The 19,044-nt window shown below is 36.6% G+C and overlaps 1 protein-coding gene across 2 annotated transcripts; it reads left to right on the top strand.

The window, feature by feature from the left end:
- The first annotated feature begins 1,154 nt into the window (after positions 1-1,154).
- On the top strand, positions 1,155-10,161 carry CHAC2 (ChaC glutathione specific gamma-glutamylcyclotransferase 2). Of its 2 annotated transcripts, XM_044918909.1 has the most exons (3): positions 1,155-1,384; positions 7,161-7,196; positions 9,115-10,161. In XM_044918909.1, the coding sequence occupies exons 1-3, from the start codon at positions 1,250-1,252 to the stop codon at positions 9,496-9,498; spliced, it is 555 nt and encodes a 184-aa protein (XP_044774844.1). In that variant the 5' UTR covers positions 1,155-1,249; the 3' UTR covers positions 9,499-10,161. The 2 variants fall into 2 exon arrangements, 1 of the variants encoding a protein (XP_044774844.1); XR_006540825.1 differs by lacking the exon at positions 7,161-7,196 and having other exon boundaries at positions 1,314-1,384; positions 9,115-9,143.
- Positions 10,162-19,044: the final 8,883 nt, after the last annotated feature.

Here is a 19,044-nt window from a genome sequence, read left to right as displayed (position 1 = left end):
TTAAGAGTTCAAATAATACTGGGCGCCTGGGTGGCTCAGATCATGATCCCAGGGTCCTGGGATCGAGCCCCGCATCGGGTTCCCTGCTCAAGTGGGAAGCCTGCTTCTCCCTCTCCCTCTGCCATTCTCTCCACTTGTGCTCTCTGGCTCTCTCTGTCAAATAAATAAATAAAATCTTTAAAAAAAAAAAAGTTCAAATAATACTCTTTGAATCTGGGTAGTTTTAAAATTCTTTTGTGTAGCTAAAGACAAGAATTTGCTAAAGCTTCTCTTTTTACACACAGAAACACAGCCGTGCTGGTCCAAGTGCGTTTCCTAAAAAATATTTTGGAGCAGTAGTTCTAACCAGCAGATCTTAACATTTTTTAGAATATTGACCTGTTGGAGAAACTCATGAAAGCTATGAAGCTTCTCCCCCGGAATGCACACAGACCGCAAATTCTGTATACAATTTCTGGTTCCACAGATCGCTTCTAAAGCCTGTGCATGAGGCAAGGAACCTTTGCTCACCCTTTTCTGAGTGAGCTGCTGAGAATACTAAAGATGAATAAGGTCGTTTTGCGCGTAAAATTTAAATGAGTTGAAACAACAGCTCTTTCGCAGACGTAAAAGTTCTGCTTTATGTGAAAGGCAGACATATAGAAGTTTTGGGTTTTTGTTTTGTTTTGTTTCTGTTTTTTAAGTGTAAAGCCAAATACGGCATTCACACCTTGCGCTCCTCTGGCGGCTGTTAAATTGGCAGAAACCCAGTTTTCAAAGAACAAAATGTCTTCCTACGTGCCAAACGCAGTGCCGGTACATCTCTTCCCGGTATCTAGTCTATACCAGCAGCAGCCGACTCCAGGCGCTTCGCTTCTCCTTGTACCCGCTCGAAAGAAGCGGACAGTTTCAACCTCAGAGCCCCAAATCCCAGGAAAGGATTATGGGTGTTGTAGTCCTCTGCATACACGCACCAGGTGGTTAGAGTGAGTTGCAGAGACTACGAAAGAATCCCATTGCTTAGCATACGGAAGGTCAATCCTTGATACCCTAAGCAACGAAGTAAAACAACGCTGACCGAGTCGGAAGACGATCCTCGAACTACGTGTCCCAGTGTGCTTTGCGCCCCCGAGCAGGCAGTGCGGCCACTGCGCCTGCGCCCGCCCAGCCGGTTACTTGCGTCGGGGAGGCTGCAATACCCACTGGTGCCGGCAAGGTAGAAACCAAAGCTGAGGGTCAACCGCCGCCGCAGCGGAGGAGCAAGGGAAGGATGTGGGTTTTTGGTTATGGGTCTCTGATCTGGAAGGTGGACTTCCCTTATCAGGACAAGATGGTCGGATACATCACAGGCTACAACAGGCGCTTCTGGCAGGGAAGCACCGACCATCGCGGGGTCCCCGGCAAGGTGAGGCGCCAACCAGTACCCCCACCCTTACTGCCCTGGAGCGCCGCTCCCCAACTCCTCGCCCAGCTTTGCTGGACCTACACCCCAGCGTTTCTAAGGGTGTAGTTTCCTCGGCCACCTGCCCCCTACCTCTCCCCCAAACCAAGGGCACTCCTTCCGAAGCCACTTGAGATGCGGGTGGTTAGTTTCTTGAGGAAGCAAGAAACGTGGGCACAAGCACACAAGCTCGCACAAGGCTGACGTGCTGGGAGGGGGCCCCATCTCTTGGCAACCTCTGCCAAAAAAAAAAAAAAAAAAAAAACAGGCGGGAAGATCAATCTTCGTGTCACCACGGAGTTGAAATACCAAAATCAACTTGCACATTCAACTTTTTATCAGTTAAAATTGTTGGCATTTCTGCATTCTGGCAGACTTTCATTGGTTTCAGTTTAAACGAGCATGTTATTTCTGAGGTTTCTTTGTATCTTTCCGTTTTATTTTATGACACCTAAGGTCAAAGAAGAGCTATTTTCCAAAATTATCTCTGGTTATTAAGGAGCTTACTTTGATCACTTACTTTGGTTGTCAGGTACGGCAAAGTTAAATGAGTTCCTGGTTTGTTACTTGAGTAACACAGTACCACTGTATTACTGTATCCAACATTATTTTAATATTTCCCCATGTTTCTCCTCTAAATTATGAATGTGAAATGGAAGTTCTTTGATCCATTTTTCAGTCATACAAAGACATTCATCCCAAAATACGTGTACAGAGAACTAGTAGCAGCTCACTGCTTATGCAAATCAGCCTTGTATTGGCTTCAAAACAACCAATCCACAAAGAAGACTAAGTTTTGGGTAACAATTTGGATACCATAAATACGTGTTTTAGTTAATCTCCTAACTTTTGGAAGGGTACAAAATTTTTTATTGTTTATATGTTCTTTAAAGTACTCAGTTATATGAGCTTGATTACTGTTTTTAACACTATTTTTTTTTAAAGATTTTATTTATATGAGAGAGAGAGAGAGAGAGAGCACAAGAGGGGTAGAGTCAGAGGGAGAAGCAGACTCCCTGCTAAGCAGGGAGCCCGATGTGGGACTCGATCCCTAGACTCCAGGATCACGACCTGAACCGAAGGCAGTCGCTTAACCGACTGAGCCAACCCAGGCGCCCTTGATTACTGTTTTTTAAAAAGAAATTAATATTGGCCCCAAAACACAATATTTAAAATGCTAGAATCTGGCTTTAAGGTAGGCAGATGACTTGAAAACAGGGGAGTAACTTAGGGGAAATGCACATTGGTAAGATAACAGAAACTTAATGGCAAAAATTTCTTCAAGAATATTATAAACAGGGGCACCTGGCTGGCTCAATCCATAGAGCATGCAAGTCTTGATTTTGCAGTTGTAAACTTGAGCCCCACATTGGGTGTAGAGATTACTTAAAAATAAAATCTTTTTTATTTTTATTTTATTTTTATTTTATTTTTAAAAAAGAATGTTATAATATTTAAGACTTTAAAGAATTAAGTAAAATGAAACTTGTTAATAAAAGAAAACTAAGTGAAGTAAAATGCCTTTTGAGTTGTCAGATATGGACACTTAAAATTTCTATTAAGAGAAAAGCCTTAACCCAGCCTCCAAATTTTAATGACCAAGTGTTAAATGCTTACAAATATGGTTTTGTTTTTTGGTTATTTTGTTTTGTTTTTAGAGAGAGAAAGACCATTTGCACACGAATGGGGGGGGGTGTGGGTAGGGGCAGAGGGAGAGGGAGAGAGTCTCATGCATGCAGGCTACATGTCCAGCACAGAGCCTGATGAGGAGGCTTGATCTCACCACCCTGAGATCATGACCTGAGCCGTAATCAAGAGTCCTACGCTTAACCGACTGAGCCACCCTGGAGCCCCATAAATATGGTTTTAATAGCATATTTTACTACTCTAGTTTTTTGGGGTTTTTTTTAAGATTTTGATTATTTGAGAGAGAGAGAGAGCACGAGCAGGGGTCAAGAGGGAGAGGGAGAAGCAGACCCGACATGGGGCTTGATCCCAAGACCCTGGGATCATGACCTGAGCCGAAGGCAGACGCTGAGCCACCCAGGTGCCCCTCTACTCTAGTTTCAATCAAAATGTATGATGTGTTTGTTATACAGCACATTGAGATATGTACACTGTTGGGCTAGAACAACAAGAAGTTGTCAGGTAAATGCAACAGCCATGATTCTTTAAAAGAAGAAAGGAGCTATAAAAGCCAGTATTTTTTTACTTATATTTACTAAAATATAGGGCAGGTAAAGTAGGAGCCAGGGAGACTGCTATAGTTTTACACCTACTTTTATTTAAAGGATCCATCATAGCAAATTAAAGGAAAGTCTAAGTAACAAACGTTTTCTAAGTATACTGTTCTGTTGTGGCTCAGTCATTGGGCGTCTGCCTTCGGCTCAGGTCATGATCTCAGGGTCCTGGGATGGAGCCCAGCATCGGGCTCTCTGCTCAGCAGGTAGCCTGCTTCTCCCTCTCCCACTCCCCCTGCTTGTGTTCCCTCTCCTGCTGTGTCTCTCTCTGTCAAATAAATAAAATCTTAAAAAAAAAAAAATGGAAAGAACATTATTTACTTAACATTTTTTATTATAGTGGATCACCAGCTTTATATAAATCTCAACTGTCAAACAAGAATACAAAAGGCTACAGAGATATCCAGCAAATTAGAAGAATGACATGGATGTTTTATAGGACTATGTTTTTTACAGCAACATATGCTCCTAGTAAGTTAGTCATCATTACATATGAAATGTGATATTATTAAACAAATGTTAGGCTCATTTCCACATACTGCAATGTGACATTTGTGAAAAAATACCAAACCTACTTGCTTTATTCAATTATGCTTTCTTTTTAGCTTCATTAAACTTTAATTTCTTCCTAAGTTTTATTAAGCATCTCATTTATATATAACAAAGCTAGCAGCATCTCACCAAATTAAGGATTCATTTAAATGTGAACATTGTTTTCACAGCAGAGAAAATATATTTCAACTTCAAAAAGGAACATTTTAACACAAGAGATAACCATGAACATTTACTAAATCTCTAACTGTTCTAGATCTAGATCTAAATTTTCTAGATCTAGAAAAATTACTCATTACTCAAAGCACCCATAATGCCCCATATTTCACGATATCCTCCAATACTATTCAGCTTCAAAGACCCCTTCTTTAGTTTCAATCCCCTAAAATAAAGCTTTCATGTGATTTACAAATGTACACTGTTTCTCAATAACATATTTATTTTAGGGACAAAAAGTTTAAGTTTTAGAAAATATTTCCAAGGGGTGCTGGGTGACTCTGTTGGTTGAGTATCTGACTCTTGATTTCAGCTCAGGTCATGACCTCAGGGTTGTGAGATCTGCATGCTAGCTCCCCGCTCAGTGGGGAGTCTGCTTGAGATTCTCCCTCTCCCTCTGCCCCACTCTTGCTCTCTCTCTAAAATAAATCAATCAATCTTTACAAAAGAAAAGAAAATATTTCCAAGTAAATTTATCAGTAGTGCCAAAAGTCCATGTCTGTATCATCTATAAGCAATCACAGGGAGTCCGTTTATTTCCCCTTAAAATGATTCCTTATGTTTCCTGTTTCAACTGCCACCACCTGAAGTCCAGGACTTCCCTCTTTCAACAATTACTACTGAGCACTTACATATACAAGTAGGAGACACCTATGCAAACAACAATACCTGACAAGTGCCACAGGGAAGTGAATAAAAGGAGAAATGAGAGTTTAGAAGGAGCTGCTACAGAGTTGCCTGGGGAGTCAGCCAAGCCTTTATGGACGGAATGGCAGGAGGATATCCCAGAAATATAAAAGGAAGGGCATTCCACACTGAGTACTGGTATATACAAAGATATGAATGTTTGTAAAAGTTACAAATAAATCAGTACAGCTTGAGGGGGAAAGTGGTAAGAAATGAGGTTTGTAGTAAAGTCATGATGGGGAATTTTTATTTTATCCTGTAGAATATTATAACCCTGAAAAATTCAAAGCACAGGAGTGAGTGGCCCAATTTTTGTACTAGAAAGTCATTCCATGGCCAAGAAGAGAACAAACTAGAGGTAAACAAAACTAGAGGGAGGTCCCTAAGGAAGCCACTGAAGGATGCAGAGGAACCAAATACAGAAGAATCAAAAGACAGAGCTACCAAGAATTGATGACTGGGCTGGATATAAGGGGAGACAAGGAAAAGGGGAGTACAGAACTTGTCACCTGGACCACTAACATTTCTTACTCAAAAGTCTACTTCCTTCCCACTCTAACTTGCATACTATACACTTTACCACTCGGATCTTCCCATACACTTCTTTTATCATACGAGTCATCCATTCCTCAAGTGCTACAGTAGCTCCTATTTCTCCCAAATTTCACTGGCTTCTTATGTTCCATTGTCCCCTAACTTCACCTCCACTCGTTGGCTTTTCAAATCTGACTATCCTGTTTCTCCAGTTATCCTTCTGGATCATCTTCTTTATATGTTGGGGCCAGCTGCTAAAGTCAGACACTTAGCCTGTGTAGTCTTGCCTCGAGGTCCACACTAGCGGTCCACTCTTGTGAATTAAGCCCTTTTGCCAGAATTTTGTCTTTCTTTATGACCACCAAGACTCAGAATTCTTACTGCACTTATACCATACATCTTAGCCCTTAAGTGTTCTCTATTTCACATGTTAAGTTCATGTTCCAGAATTACAATATAAGCTCTTAAAAGCAAGAATCAAGGTTTTATTTTCTCTACAACATAGCTAGGTATTCAGTAAATAGCTCCTAATTCACTTTAAAGTTGAAAGTAATATGGTAATACCTACATGAATATATGTATCCTCATTGTAGCATTTTCTTAAATAGAAAACAAGTCAAATCTAAATGCCTAACAACACAAAAATGTTTAAATTATAGCTCACTGATGATACAATATTATGCAATTATTAAAATGTATGAGAAGACTAACAAGAAAATATAATTAAATAAGAAACATAATCCAAGATCCTATGTTTTCCATCGTTACAAATTGTCTATACAAATAGACAAAGACTAGAGGAAACAGCAATGAAGATGACACAAATATCTGAATGATTTATGATCACTATGTGCCAGAACAGTGGGCAAACAAATGTTAAAACAAAAATGTTAAAATGCTTACAATTCAGCATCCTCACTAATGATGCTAACTTGTCAATAGATACATAGCCTTTGGCACTAAACAGGAAGTGTACTTTAAAAAAAAAAAAAAAGCAAATTCTCGGAGAGCTCCAGACCTACAGGATCAGAAACTCTGCGACTGTGGCTAAGTAATATGCTTATCAACCCTCCAGGTAATTTTGATCTACACCAAAGTTTGAGAACCACTTTCCTATTAGAGGAAAGCACTCTGGAAGAGCATGTTTGTTCCCTAATAAAACTATAGGAATCTGACAAGAACTTTTATTTATTATTGCTTCTCCCTTTACCTTTCATTTTAGATGAGCCTTAGTCACAGGTGTGTTTTTTAATATATCAATTTTAAGTCAATGTAATATAGCTAATATACACAAATTGAAGGGAATCTTTTAGAAAAGATAAGGTATATTTTCTTAGTTAATCCACTTGAAAATTTATCATAAAAAAATAAGTGCTAAGAAAGTGTTTAGTATGAACAAATGAAATTAAAATATTCCATGTCAACAACAAATTGCTAATGCTCGGTTAGTTGAAAAACTGATTCAGAAAAAAAAAAAAACTTTTTTTTTTTTTTACTTTTTTTTAAAACAGCCTGGAAGAGTTGTGACTCTTGTTGAAGATCCTGGGGTATGGTATAATTATTCTTTTGTATAGTCTTTAATCATATAAAATGTTGAGATGTTTCTCAGTTTTAATAATCAATGAAATTCTATCAACAGTCATCACAGACAGTTTGAATACTAGGTCTAGAATTCATCTCTGTATTTGTTGTGTTTCTTTTCAACTGTTGGGAAAAGTTGGAATGCAGACTGCAAAGTAGACAACAAGATAAAACCAAATGGCATGTAGTCTCATTTTCTTTTTTTTTTTCATTTTTCTTTTCTTATTCAGTTTATTGACTAAGAATTAATGGAGCCAGCCCTCAGACAGCCACTAAGAATCAAATGGAACCCTTAAAACTCTCACATTTGCTAGAAGTCTACGATTCTCAGCAAAAATCCCAGTCAGGAATTATCACTTTATTGCCTAATTTTATTAATAGCACAATAGGTTTTTAAAGAGATCTGGAGCACTAGAAAACATAATTACCTGATAGTCCTCTGTTTTCTTAAATATTTTCAATCATTTCATTGATGTACAGATACAAACTTTTATATTTTGAAGTTAAGGATTTAACTTTGGAAAGAACTTTGATATACAAAGAATAAGCAGCTATCAACAGCAGATAATGGTGAAATAGTGAAATGAAATGCTTTCATAATTTGCAATAGGAAAAGCATATATAAAAATGGCTTCAGGGTGCCTGGCTAGCCCCGTTGGTACAGCATTCGACTCTTGATCTCAAGGTCCTGAGTTTAAGCCCCAAGTTGAGAATGGAGCCTACTTAAAAAAAAAAAAAAACTTCAAACTGGTAACTGTAACTCTTAATTAAAGTTAATATACAGCACTTCATTTCTATAGAATGTTGAATTCACTCAAGAAGTTACTTAGCAACCTAAAGTTTAGTCTTTAAAGTTAATAATTAAAGGTTGTGAATAGAGAATCTATACTACAAACTGTAAATCCTGCTTATATCACAGATATTTTATTAATACACACACACACAAAACCTCTGCAGCCAAAATATACTGTTTTTACTGATACTTTGTGAACAAACTAAATAAAGGAAATCAGCATTTTAAAATTCTTAATTCTGAATAATTTCCTTGTACACTAGGTTACTTATCATTGTTTAAGTTTTTAAAATTATGTCTTTTAACTAGTGGGACTGAAAAAATATCAGGTGTTTATTTGGTCATTAAAAATAGAGTTCTAAAGTTTTAAATCCATAAACATTCACTAATGGTATAGGGAACTGGTTTCCAAACTGCTTCATGGAGTGTTGTAGCCACTGTGAAGCCTACCTGAGGGGCTGTAAGTGGATATAAGTGCTGGGTGCTGGTTGGGAGGGCTTTGATACCCCAACCTGCTTCAGCTAGCATCACTTATCTTTTTTACATATCAGGTGTTCCCTTGTTTGCAGAAAGGGTTCTGTGTTTCAAAAGCTCTGTAAAAAAGTAATCAACTACCTAAGGCCATAGCAAATTCATTTTATTTGTTCATTTTTTCGCTGCAGGAACTTTCAAATATCCTTTGTAAGTTACTCCATTCAGAATACTAAATGGCAACCCTCTTTTGTTGAGCTGGTACCTCTCAGTGCACTTTAAGTAATGCAAAACTACACTGACCTCTTTTTTTTTTTTTTTTAAGATTTTATTTATTTATTTGACAAAGAGAGACACAGCAAGAAAGGGAACACAAGCAGGGGGAGTGGGAGAGGGAGAAGCAGGCTTCCCGCCGAGCAGGGAGCCAGATGCGGGCTCGATCCCAGGACCCTGGGATCATGACCTGAGCCAAAGGCAGACACTTAACTGACTGAGCCACCCAGGTGCCCCAAAACTACATTGACTTCTAAGAATATACAAGATACTTTCTTAGAGCACAATATATCTTCACCTATTTTAGCACTGTAAATACTAAATATTGTATTTTCATTTTTCAACAGGGATGTGTTTGGGGTGTTGCTTATAGACTGCCAGCAGGAAAGGAAGAAGAAGTAAAAGCATACCTTGACTTCAGAGAGAAAGGAGGCTACAGGACCACGACAGTCATTTTTTATCCAAAAGATCCCACAACAAAACCATTCACTGTGTTGCTATACATTGGAACATGTGATAATCCTAATTATCTTGGTCCTGCACCTCTAGAAGACATTGCTGAACAAATTTTTAATGCAGCTGGTCCAAGTGGAAGAAATACAGAATATCTTTTTGAACTTGCAAATTCAATGAGGAACCTTGTGCCAGAAGATGCAGACGAGCATCTTTTCTCTTTGGAAAAATTAGTAAAGGAACGTTTAGAAGGAAAACAGAACCTCAATTGCTTATAAAGACCTAATCACTGACTTTTCCAAACAAGCAGAGCTTTTAGTCTTCAGAGAAAAGCTATAGCTTCATGCACGCTGGCAATATGATTTGGAAACATGTTTACTTGAAGGTCTTATTTATTTTTAATGTTGCAGTCAAGATATGATCAAAATGTGCAGTTTAATTTCATGTATCCTGAAACACATAAATATTTAAAATACTGGGATATAGTTAAAGAAAAAATTCAAGTTTTAATAATATAATGGTTTCCTAACTATATGATATTGAACACTTGCTCATAAGAAGTGAGTTCTTTAGAAAAAAAATACAATGAAGGACTCAGTTCAGAGCTTGTTTTTATCAGAGTAAAAATAATTGTTGTTTCATATCACAATACTATTTTGAAGTTGTAGAGAATTAAACCAAAGTCCAGTAAATATAATAAGGTAATACCTTCAATATACTCCTATACGATAATTGTGTAACCATGGTTTAAAATATATAAACTTAAAATAATGTGTAATTAGAAATATATGGTAATTAGACAAGATGTCAACCTTCATTGTGAATTTCCTTGTTCAGGTATTAAATAAGACCCTTTCCAATGTAAGTCAAAAAAACTGGCATTTTTAACATAAAAATTTCCTTGGAATTATAATGTACTCTACCTCCCCTTTTTTGAATAAATGCATTTTACTACATGGAGAAAAACTCATTCAGCTAAAAAGGCACAAATTACATTATACGAATCATGTCCACTAACAATGCGGTATGTCATTCAGTCACTTTGTATCAATCTTATACTGGAACCTAAAGAGAGATGGCATTTCTGATATTACAAATTAACAGAAACATACATATAATGAAAGTCTGGTGTTTGAAATGACCTTTAGAATTGTAAGGGTTTTTTTAAAACTACTAAGGTGGCATTACCTAATCATTTGCTACACAGCCTTTTTTTTCCTTCTTATATCTTATCACCAAAACAAAGGTATCCACTTACTACTGTTGATTCTACTCAAATAGGAAAGTTACATGTGCATTATTAACTCATGTAGAATTGATCTTAATTCTAATCAAGATAATTTGTGATTATAGGTTCTTTCTCAATAGGACAGTCTCTCTAAAATCTTTTAACATAAAAAGAATTTCAGTATCACGTTAAATTTATTATGAAACTTAATAAAAATCTTCAAACCCCAGCATAACTAGTAATTAATACAGAAAATTTTCACATTAAACAAAGTTGTCCTACAGTAGGAAAAGTAGTCCTTTCCATGTTTTTCTTATTAACACCTAACTTGGTAATTTACTCAGCTATATAACTATTTTAAATAATTTCCCAACATTTTTTTTTTTTTTAAAGATTTTATTTATTTATTCATGAGAGACAGAGAGAGAGAAGCAGAGGGAGAAGCAGGCTCCCAAGGAGCAGGGAGCCCGATGTGGGACTCGATCCCAGGACCCTGGGATCATGACCCGAGCCGAAGGCAGACGCCCAACCATCTGAGCCACCCAGGTGCCCCCAACATTTTCGATACTAGTTTTCCAGAAGGCATTTCACTTGTCCTATAAAACAAGAAAAGTAGTTAACATGCATTAATGAGTATCTCATAAGGATATGCTAGGCACTTTACACATGGAAGCATTTTCTGGGTAACTTCTCTGAGCTTGTTTCCATAGTACCTTGCACAGTCACACACATATGTTAAGTAGCAGAAATCCAGGCCTCTCTCACTCTAAAACACAAGATCTTTCTACAATATATTTAAAAACCGACCTGAACTTCACCATCTTCACTATCCACCATCTTTTTTTCAGGAGGTAAACAAAACTAACTGTTTTGTATAATGAAATAGTATGTAGCTTGTTACATAAAGATGTTAGAGTTAATTTTGATAGATGTGTATCAATTCCCACAAATATAATGAGCCAATCCAAGATTCACATTCTATAGCGCAGAATCATGTAGGTGAATTCAGAAATACAGCCTTTCATTTTACAAACAAACTTAAGTCCAAAGGAGTTTGGGACACCCCAAAGTGATTCTTCTACCATTTAATATATAATTGTTACAGAATATGAAGGGCAAGAGATAACTTTGGGATCCCCATTTATATGTCTTTCTAGGCTTTCAGCTACAAGTTAGACTAGAAAATATGTGACATATTACATATGGTGTACCATAAACATTTATAGGGAGGACATATTCCAAAGAGCCCAGAAACGGGGATATTTATATTCACTGGGATGGAGAGAAACAGGGCTAACATGGAGAAGTTAAACAGTACTTTAATTATTAGAAGCTAGGGTTTGAAGCCTCCCAGCTAGAAGGAATTATAACAGGTACCAAGTTACCTAGAGTCTAACTTATTTTTGTTCACAAAACTCTCTCTCTTTACAGCCCTTGGATCTCACTTTGAAAGCATTTTCTCTCATTCTTCCCTAATCACACACACAAAACTCAAGACTCATTCCTCAGAGTACAACTACTAGGTAAGTTTCAAGTTTTAGGAATTTGGAAAAAGTATGAGTGTAAACCCTGCATTGAGAAAAGAAACTGTTAATATAAATCTCTAATGGAGTGGATTTTTTAAAGTAGCTCTTTACACTCCTACTGCAGGCCACTATTAGTTGCCCTTTCCCACTCCCAGGAAAACACACTCTTTGATCTACCACGAACGAACGGTAAGTACCATCTAGATACCACCTCCATAGATAAAAGGCTACCAGTTAAGGAAACAAAGGTTTGTGATGTCAACTCCGAATATCTGAAAGTATGAATGTGACCCATTTCTTTAAGAGGGACTTTAAAAATTTAGCCACTGTCTATAGGATATGCATTTCATCTTAAAAAGGAATTTTTTTTTCATTTTCTACTAATAAAATACCTGAAATGTGTATTATTTTACATCTTGAAGGTGCTCGTTTAATTTTAACATTTGTAAAGCATTATGCAATACCTGATGTAATAATATTACCTAGTATTACTTTATATTATATATCCAGAGTTATATGGGTTTAGCATCTCTTTGAGATTCATAATGATTACAATCATGCCTATAATTTAAGAACCACATTTGGTCTATTAGAAATTTTTCAAACACTTTATAGTCAACATTTCGTTCCATTATATTAGATTTCTCTTTTCCATGGATACATAGCTTTTAAATTATAACTTTGGAACAATTGTGAATATCAATGCACCATACTCCTATAATTTACCATCCCTGATTCTTTCAAAGTCAGTCAAATGATGGATGCACTTAAAATTCCCTCTCATCACATCATGTTAAAATCTACATATCAAATATTCCAATTATGTTTATCTTTTCTCACCAAAGATACTGTGACTATATTTTCTATGTATTTATTCAGCTCTCAACAATCTATTTTTATGTATTTCTAAAGCCTTAAAATAAATTCACCCTAAGCATGTATTAGAAACTCAAGGATTAGTGGGATGATTTTTTTTAACCCTGTGGCTACTTTTCAAAGAATTTTAACTTCTCAAGCAACAACTACTAAAATTTTTCTTCTGTGTGTCAAGATTATATGATGAAAATAAGCTTTATTGAATTTCAGGGTTTTTTTCATTCTTCTTAAGGTTCATTTTCCGTTTCTATAACATATATTCAGCACTAATTTCTTGGTGGTTTCATTTAATTGTACTAAAACTTCTTGTCTTTATAAAAAGTTTGACAACATATATACATACATTCTGTAACTGGAAAAACCACCACTTACCCCTAAAATTTCTTTTATTCTTCCAACTTTACTATCCTTCACAGAATTTTTTCACTACAATGTTCTACTTCTCTAACAACTCCTCTTTTTTTTTTTTTTTTTTTTTGACAGAGACAGACACAGCGAGAGAGGCAACACAAGCAGGGGGAGTGGGAGAGGGAGAAGCAGGCTTCCCACGGAGCAGGAAGCCTGACGCGGGCTCGATCCCAGGACCCTGGGATCATGACCTGAGCCGAAGGCAGACGCTTAACAACTGAGCCAACCAGGCGCCCCTCTATCAACTCCTCTTAATGCCCTTCCAATCTACCTTTGCTCTTGCTGTACTCACGGAATCAGTGTAGTCTCCGGTCTCCAATGACTCTTTCCCTGATTTAACCCAAAGATCTCGGTTTCATCCTTTACAACTCTGATGCACCAGACACTAGTAAGCAAATATCTCATTTCACTAAGGCCAAAAGAGCAGAATATTTCATTGTATTTACATCTTAGATTTTTTATCAAATACACAAACTCACCACGTCCTAGGTTTCAGTTACCATCTTCACTGAGAAAACTTCCAATCTTTCTCAAATTCTTTATGACTCTATGTCTTATATGTAAGGTATCTCCAGTTAAGCTACACAAGCACCTGAAACTTAGCATACTAAAAACAGAATTTATCTCTTTCCCCAAGGAGAAAAATTTTGTCCCACATTACCTCCCTACACATGACACACATTAAATGTTGAACAATTGTTAGAACAGAAAATACAACAAACAGGTTTAAGATACTCATCAATTTGCAAGCTTTTAGAGAAAATGATATTTTCCCAATATACACAAAATTTTAAACTTTATTTTACTAAAAACTTATGTAACATTTCTTTTTCTATATAATATTTCTTAATAACAAGTCAAAGAAAAGTTAGCAGGAAAGCACTGGAACCGATCTGTGATGTGGCTTGAAATATTACATGATGGTAAGACCTATCCTTCAAGTACGAGCTGGAAGATTTCTCAGCTAAAATGGGAACCTTATAATATAGCAAGAGCCAGAGTTTCTTACATCTTCTCCTTACCTCCAATCTCTTTTCTTCTAATACATTCTCTACTCTGCAATTAGAATTATGTTTCTAAAATATCGAACTAATCTGGTCAATAATCAAAAATGCCTCCCACAGCATACTAAACAAATTTCAAATTCTTTAACCTGGTATTCAACTTTTATAATATGGTGTCAGCATATTTGTCACATTTCACTTCCTACTAATGTACCCCACCCCATGCTCCAGTCACCCCATCCTCCTCATCCATTAAGACCCAGCAAAAATGAGGGACTTGTGATAATGTGTCAAGCAGTAACTATGCACTAAGACTACCAAGATAAAAAGAGTACATTTGGTGGAAAGACATACAACGAAGCAAATCAATGTTATTTAGCATAAAGGCTGTGACAAAAAAATACAAGCAGGATACAGAACAGCAAATTATTAATTCGAACTAATAAGATCAGAGAAAGCCTCGTAGAAAAAAATAAACAGTTGTTCATGGATCAAAGAATAATAAACTTTATGTAGCAAATACTATATATACCAAAATCTATTCTGTTGATACATATATTAATCCCCATTTTCTTAGATGATGAAAATGAGAGACAAAAAGAGTTTAAGTTAAACATAATAACAACTACCATTTACTGAATACTTACAACATACCAAGCACTGTGCTAAACATGAAAAAGGAACAAAATGGAATTAAGTCTCCTAATTGAAAAAAAAAAAAAATTGTGAGAAAAGGCAGCTTTCTCATTTTGTACCTCCACTAGTAAGTTTTAACCTCAATGAGATTCTTTCCTGAAACAGGATAAATTAAAGGGATAAAAAAAATATGATAAAAGAAAAAGGATTCATTTAATTACCCATACCCTACAGTCATAATTTTTTAAATTTCAACAAAAGTATCCTTTGCCCAATTTTCTCAATAGCATTAACTGATTTATTCAACAAATATCTATGAATTATCTACTCTGTATAAAACAAACTAAGGACAATCGTTTTCCTACACTTCCTACCAAAATTCCACTAAAATGCATTCATCCATTCTAGAAGAGAGAAAACAGATGGGATTATTTTGGGATTAGGCAGGGCAGAAAAAACTGCAGTCTAAAACAAACATGAACAGCCCCACAAGAAGGCTACACCCACGGAGAAGACATTCCTGCCAGCAGAGCCTGGAGAAGTACCAAACCTGGAAATAATAAAAAGAGAAAGCAGGAGGGGTCTGTAGGATTAAAAATAGGAAGATTTAAAATAATTAATTAATTAATTAATAAAATTAGGATGATTAAAAGATGCGTATGGAACAGCCCACCCAAACCTCTTACCCCATTCCTTTACACATAGAAAGTCTATCAGCAACAGTATCAGTTTCTAGCTAAAACATGTTTGTTTTTCTTAACAATCTACCCTGAAAGCATTAGAGCATCTTCACACTCCCTAACAAAACCTTCCTTATTTGGACATAGGCTGGAGGGAGAGGAGGGCACAGTTCTTTTCCTACATTTCATCCATGGACCCTAAAGTGAGGCCCAACAATTGATACCATGCTCAAGAATCACTAATTTCTTTTTTTTTAAGGAAGAGCAAAAGCGCAAGAAAAAAGGATGAAAATTAACAGCTGACCTGAAGGAAACACAGCTATTTCTGGGAACGGAAGATAAATGTTTAAAATTTATAAGTGCTATCCTAAAAGAAATTCATGAAGGCACTGCATCCATTAAAAAAAGAGCACCTGCAGGTGTGCCTGGGTGGCTCAGTCAGTTAAACGTCTGACTCTTGGTTTCCACCCAGGTCATGATCTCGGGGTCTTGGGATTGAGCCCCGCTTCAGGCTCTGCACTCAACAGGGAGTCAGTCTGCTTGAGATTCTCTCTCTCCCCCTGCCTCTCCTCCCACTCATACACATACACACACTCTCTCTCTAAAATAAATAAATCTTAAAAAAAAAAAAAAAAAAGAGCAACTGCAGTACACCTGAAACAAATATAACCATATGTTAACTACACTGGAATTGACTGATTAATCCTCCATATTACTTAATTTTTTTTTTCTTTTTGTCCTTTTTCTCAGTTTGGAAGAATCTCTCTAAATGGAATTCCAAGTAGGAATGGAGAAAATGGAGAGAGAAATAATAGAAGAAAATTTCCCAGAAGTGAACAAACAGAACTCATGGACTGCCATGAAGGACACATGAGAAAGTATCCACACCTAGAAACACTCTCATAAAATATCATAAAACCAACGATAAAGAAAAAAAGTCTAATAAAATCTTCCAGATAAAAAAGCATATCACTTCGGAAAAAAGAGAACCAGACTGGCATTAGGCTTCTCATCAGATAAATTCTATAGAGGCTAAGAGGCAAAGGAACAATGTCTTCAAAGTCTTGAGCAAAACAAAATGATTTTGAACTATGAATTACATTCCCAAACAATTAAATGAGAAGGTAATATAAGTGCATTTTCAGATATATGAGGCCTGTGAAAATTAAATTTACTGCTTAATATCCTTTCTGGAAATATTATTTGAAATTAGTTATACTCTAACGACATGGAGAAAAAATCTGAGATAAAGGAGGACATGGAATAACACAAAACAGTAGTCTTGACCCAGAAGAGTGATACAAAGAAACCCCAGAATATAGATATGCTACAGACTTGGAAAGCAACCAGTATATATTAGAAGAAGATGTTTGAGAGTTCAATGTATCGTCAAGAACAAAATCAATTCATTTTAGCAAACAGAGCAGAATTATTAGGAAGCTAATAGGACACCTTAAGTGGCAGAGGATTAATACACTTACCTTCTCTGCAGTTTCAATTACAACTCCGGGCTTTAAAGTGAATAGTACTTGCATAATTATAATATTTAAACAGTTTAAAGGTTTTCAATATTTAAGAATCAACCTATAAACAGCACAGAAGACCAGAATAAAATCACAGAATGTAGATATTATAAACATGTGGTAATAGTAGATTGCAGAAGTAGTGAAAATGATAATAAGAGCTAACACATATTACATACTTAATATATATGAGGCATTATGCAAAAAAAAGAAAAAGGCTTACATGTAATAATTCATTGATAACAAAACGATAGCATTGAGTAGTGGCCAAAAGAATGGGTTCAGGAGCCAGACTGCTTGTAGTCTAATATCCAGTTCCACTGCTGACCAGGGTGATGGCCTTTGGCAATTTGCCATAGTACATTAATATATTTATCTCATTTTATGACTTCTGAAATTGAGAGGAGTCTCACACTCGCTGGCATGTCATAAGTTTAACTGACAGCAGTTACTTTCTTTCTTAGTAGTACTAAAAAATAATAGTGAGCCTTAAAATAGATGGCAAAGGGGGATTGTTACAGTTTAAAAGAGACTTTAAGACAACAATCGAATGCAAGGCATGAACTTTGATTGGACACTGAAAGGGAAAAAAGGTAAATAAATTGTAAAAATTGAAATCATAGACATTTTTCCAAGATGCAATGTAGTATACATCTTAGGTTATACAAGAGTCTCCTTTTCTTGGGGCGCCGGGGTGGCTCAGTCGTTGGCCGTCTGCCTTCGGCTCAGGTCATGATCTCAGGGTCCTGGGATCGAGCCCCGCATCGGGCTCCCTGCTCGGCGGGAGGCCTGCTTCTCCCTCTCCCGCTCCCCCTGCTTGTGTTCCCTCTCTCGCTGTGTCTCTCTCTGTCAGATAGATAAGTGAAATCTTAAAAAAAAAAAGATTTAATTTAAATCTTTCCTTTCCTTTATTTTTCCCAAAATGTGCATCCCAGTTCTCTTATGTCTTCCTTCCAGCCACCCAGGCGCCCCAATAAATAAAATCTTAAAAAAAAAAAAAAGTCTCCTTTTCTTAGTCACTGACTTTTTTCAACGTCCAGGCCAGTGGTCTTGTACAAGTTGCCACATTTGGGATTTGATTATTTTCTTAGGTTTGGCAAGAATACAACATATGTATTGTTGTACGCCGGAGAAACACATACAATATTGACATGCACCTGTATATTTGCTGGCATTCTGTCACCTGTGTTTGTGTTATATTTTAACCAAAAAAATGTCTGAAGGCCAAAAGCTTTTATTTTCCTTTATTTTTCCCAAAATGTGCATCCCAGTTCTCTTATGTCTTCCTTCTTATTACTGCAGAGTAAATTATATTCAAAGGAGGAACTGGAGGGGAAAAAATCAGTACTGGAAATGAAGAGAAAAGGACAATTATGTTCTTAGGCAGCCTCTGGAGTAATTAGTGCTACACAACCTCAGAGTGCATACCAGCTGTTCAGCTGAGCTTTGTTTTTACTGGTTTTGCCCTTTCTATGTCTAAATGAGAAACAATAAAGAGATTTTGGGTAACTTTTAACTTAAAGCCCAACTGTTTGGTTCTCATTTGTGATTCATAAAAATTTCAACTGAAAAAAAATTTTTGGTTTTATTCAGGCATATTTTATAGTGTGGCATAAATATATTAACTTTACGTGTGTGTGAATTATATTAGAATATCGTATTAACTTGTGTCTCAGTTTCCTCATCAGTAAAATGGGGAAAACAATAAAACCTACCTTTTGGTTATTAGGAGGGCTAAATCAATTAAATAAGTTTGTATCTATTAAGTGCTTAAAATAGTGCCTGGGGTACCTGGGTGGCTCAGTTGGTTAAGCGACTGCCTTCGGCTCAGGTCATGATCCTGGAGTTCCGGGATCGAGTCCCACATAGGGCTCCCTGCTCGGCAGGGAGTCTGCTTCTCCCTCTGACCCTCTCCCTCTCATGCTCTCTGTCTCTCATTCTCT

This window comes from Neomonachus schauinslandi, chromosome 10 (genome assembly GCF_002201575.2).
Source record: "Neomonachus schauinslandi chromosome 10, ASM220157v2, whole genome shotgun sequence".
Taxonomy (NCBI): Eukaryota; Metazoa; Chordata; class Mammalia; order Carnivora; family Phocidae; genus Neomonachus; species Neomonachus schauinslandi.
This window is presented reverse-complemented; position numbering and strand designations above follow the sequence as displayed.

Coding starts and splice junctions, on each gene's coding strand:
- CHAC2 (XM_044918909.1), top strand. CDS start 1,250: ATGTGGGTTTTTGGTTATGGGTCTCTGATCTGGAAGGTGGACTTCCCT. Junction 1,385..7,160: donor ATCGCGGGGTCCCCGGCAAG/GTGAGGCGCCAA, acceptor TTTTTAAAACAG/CCTGGAAGAGTTGTGACTCT. Junction 7,197..9,114: donor CTCTTGTTGAAGATCCTGGG/GTATGGTATAAT, acceptor ATTTTTCAACAG/GGATGTGTTTGGGGTGTTGC.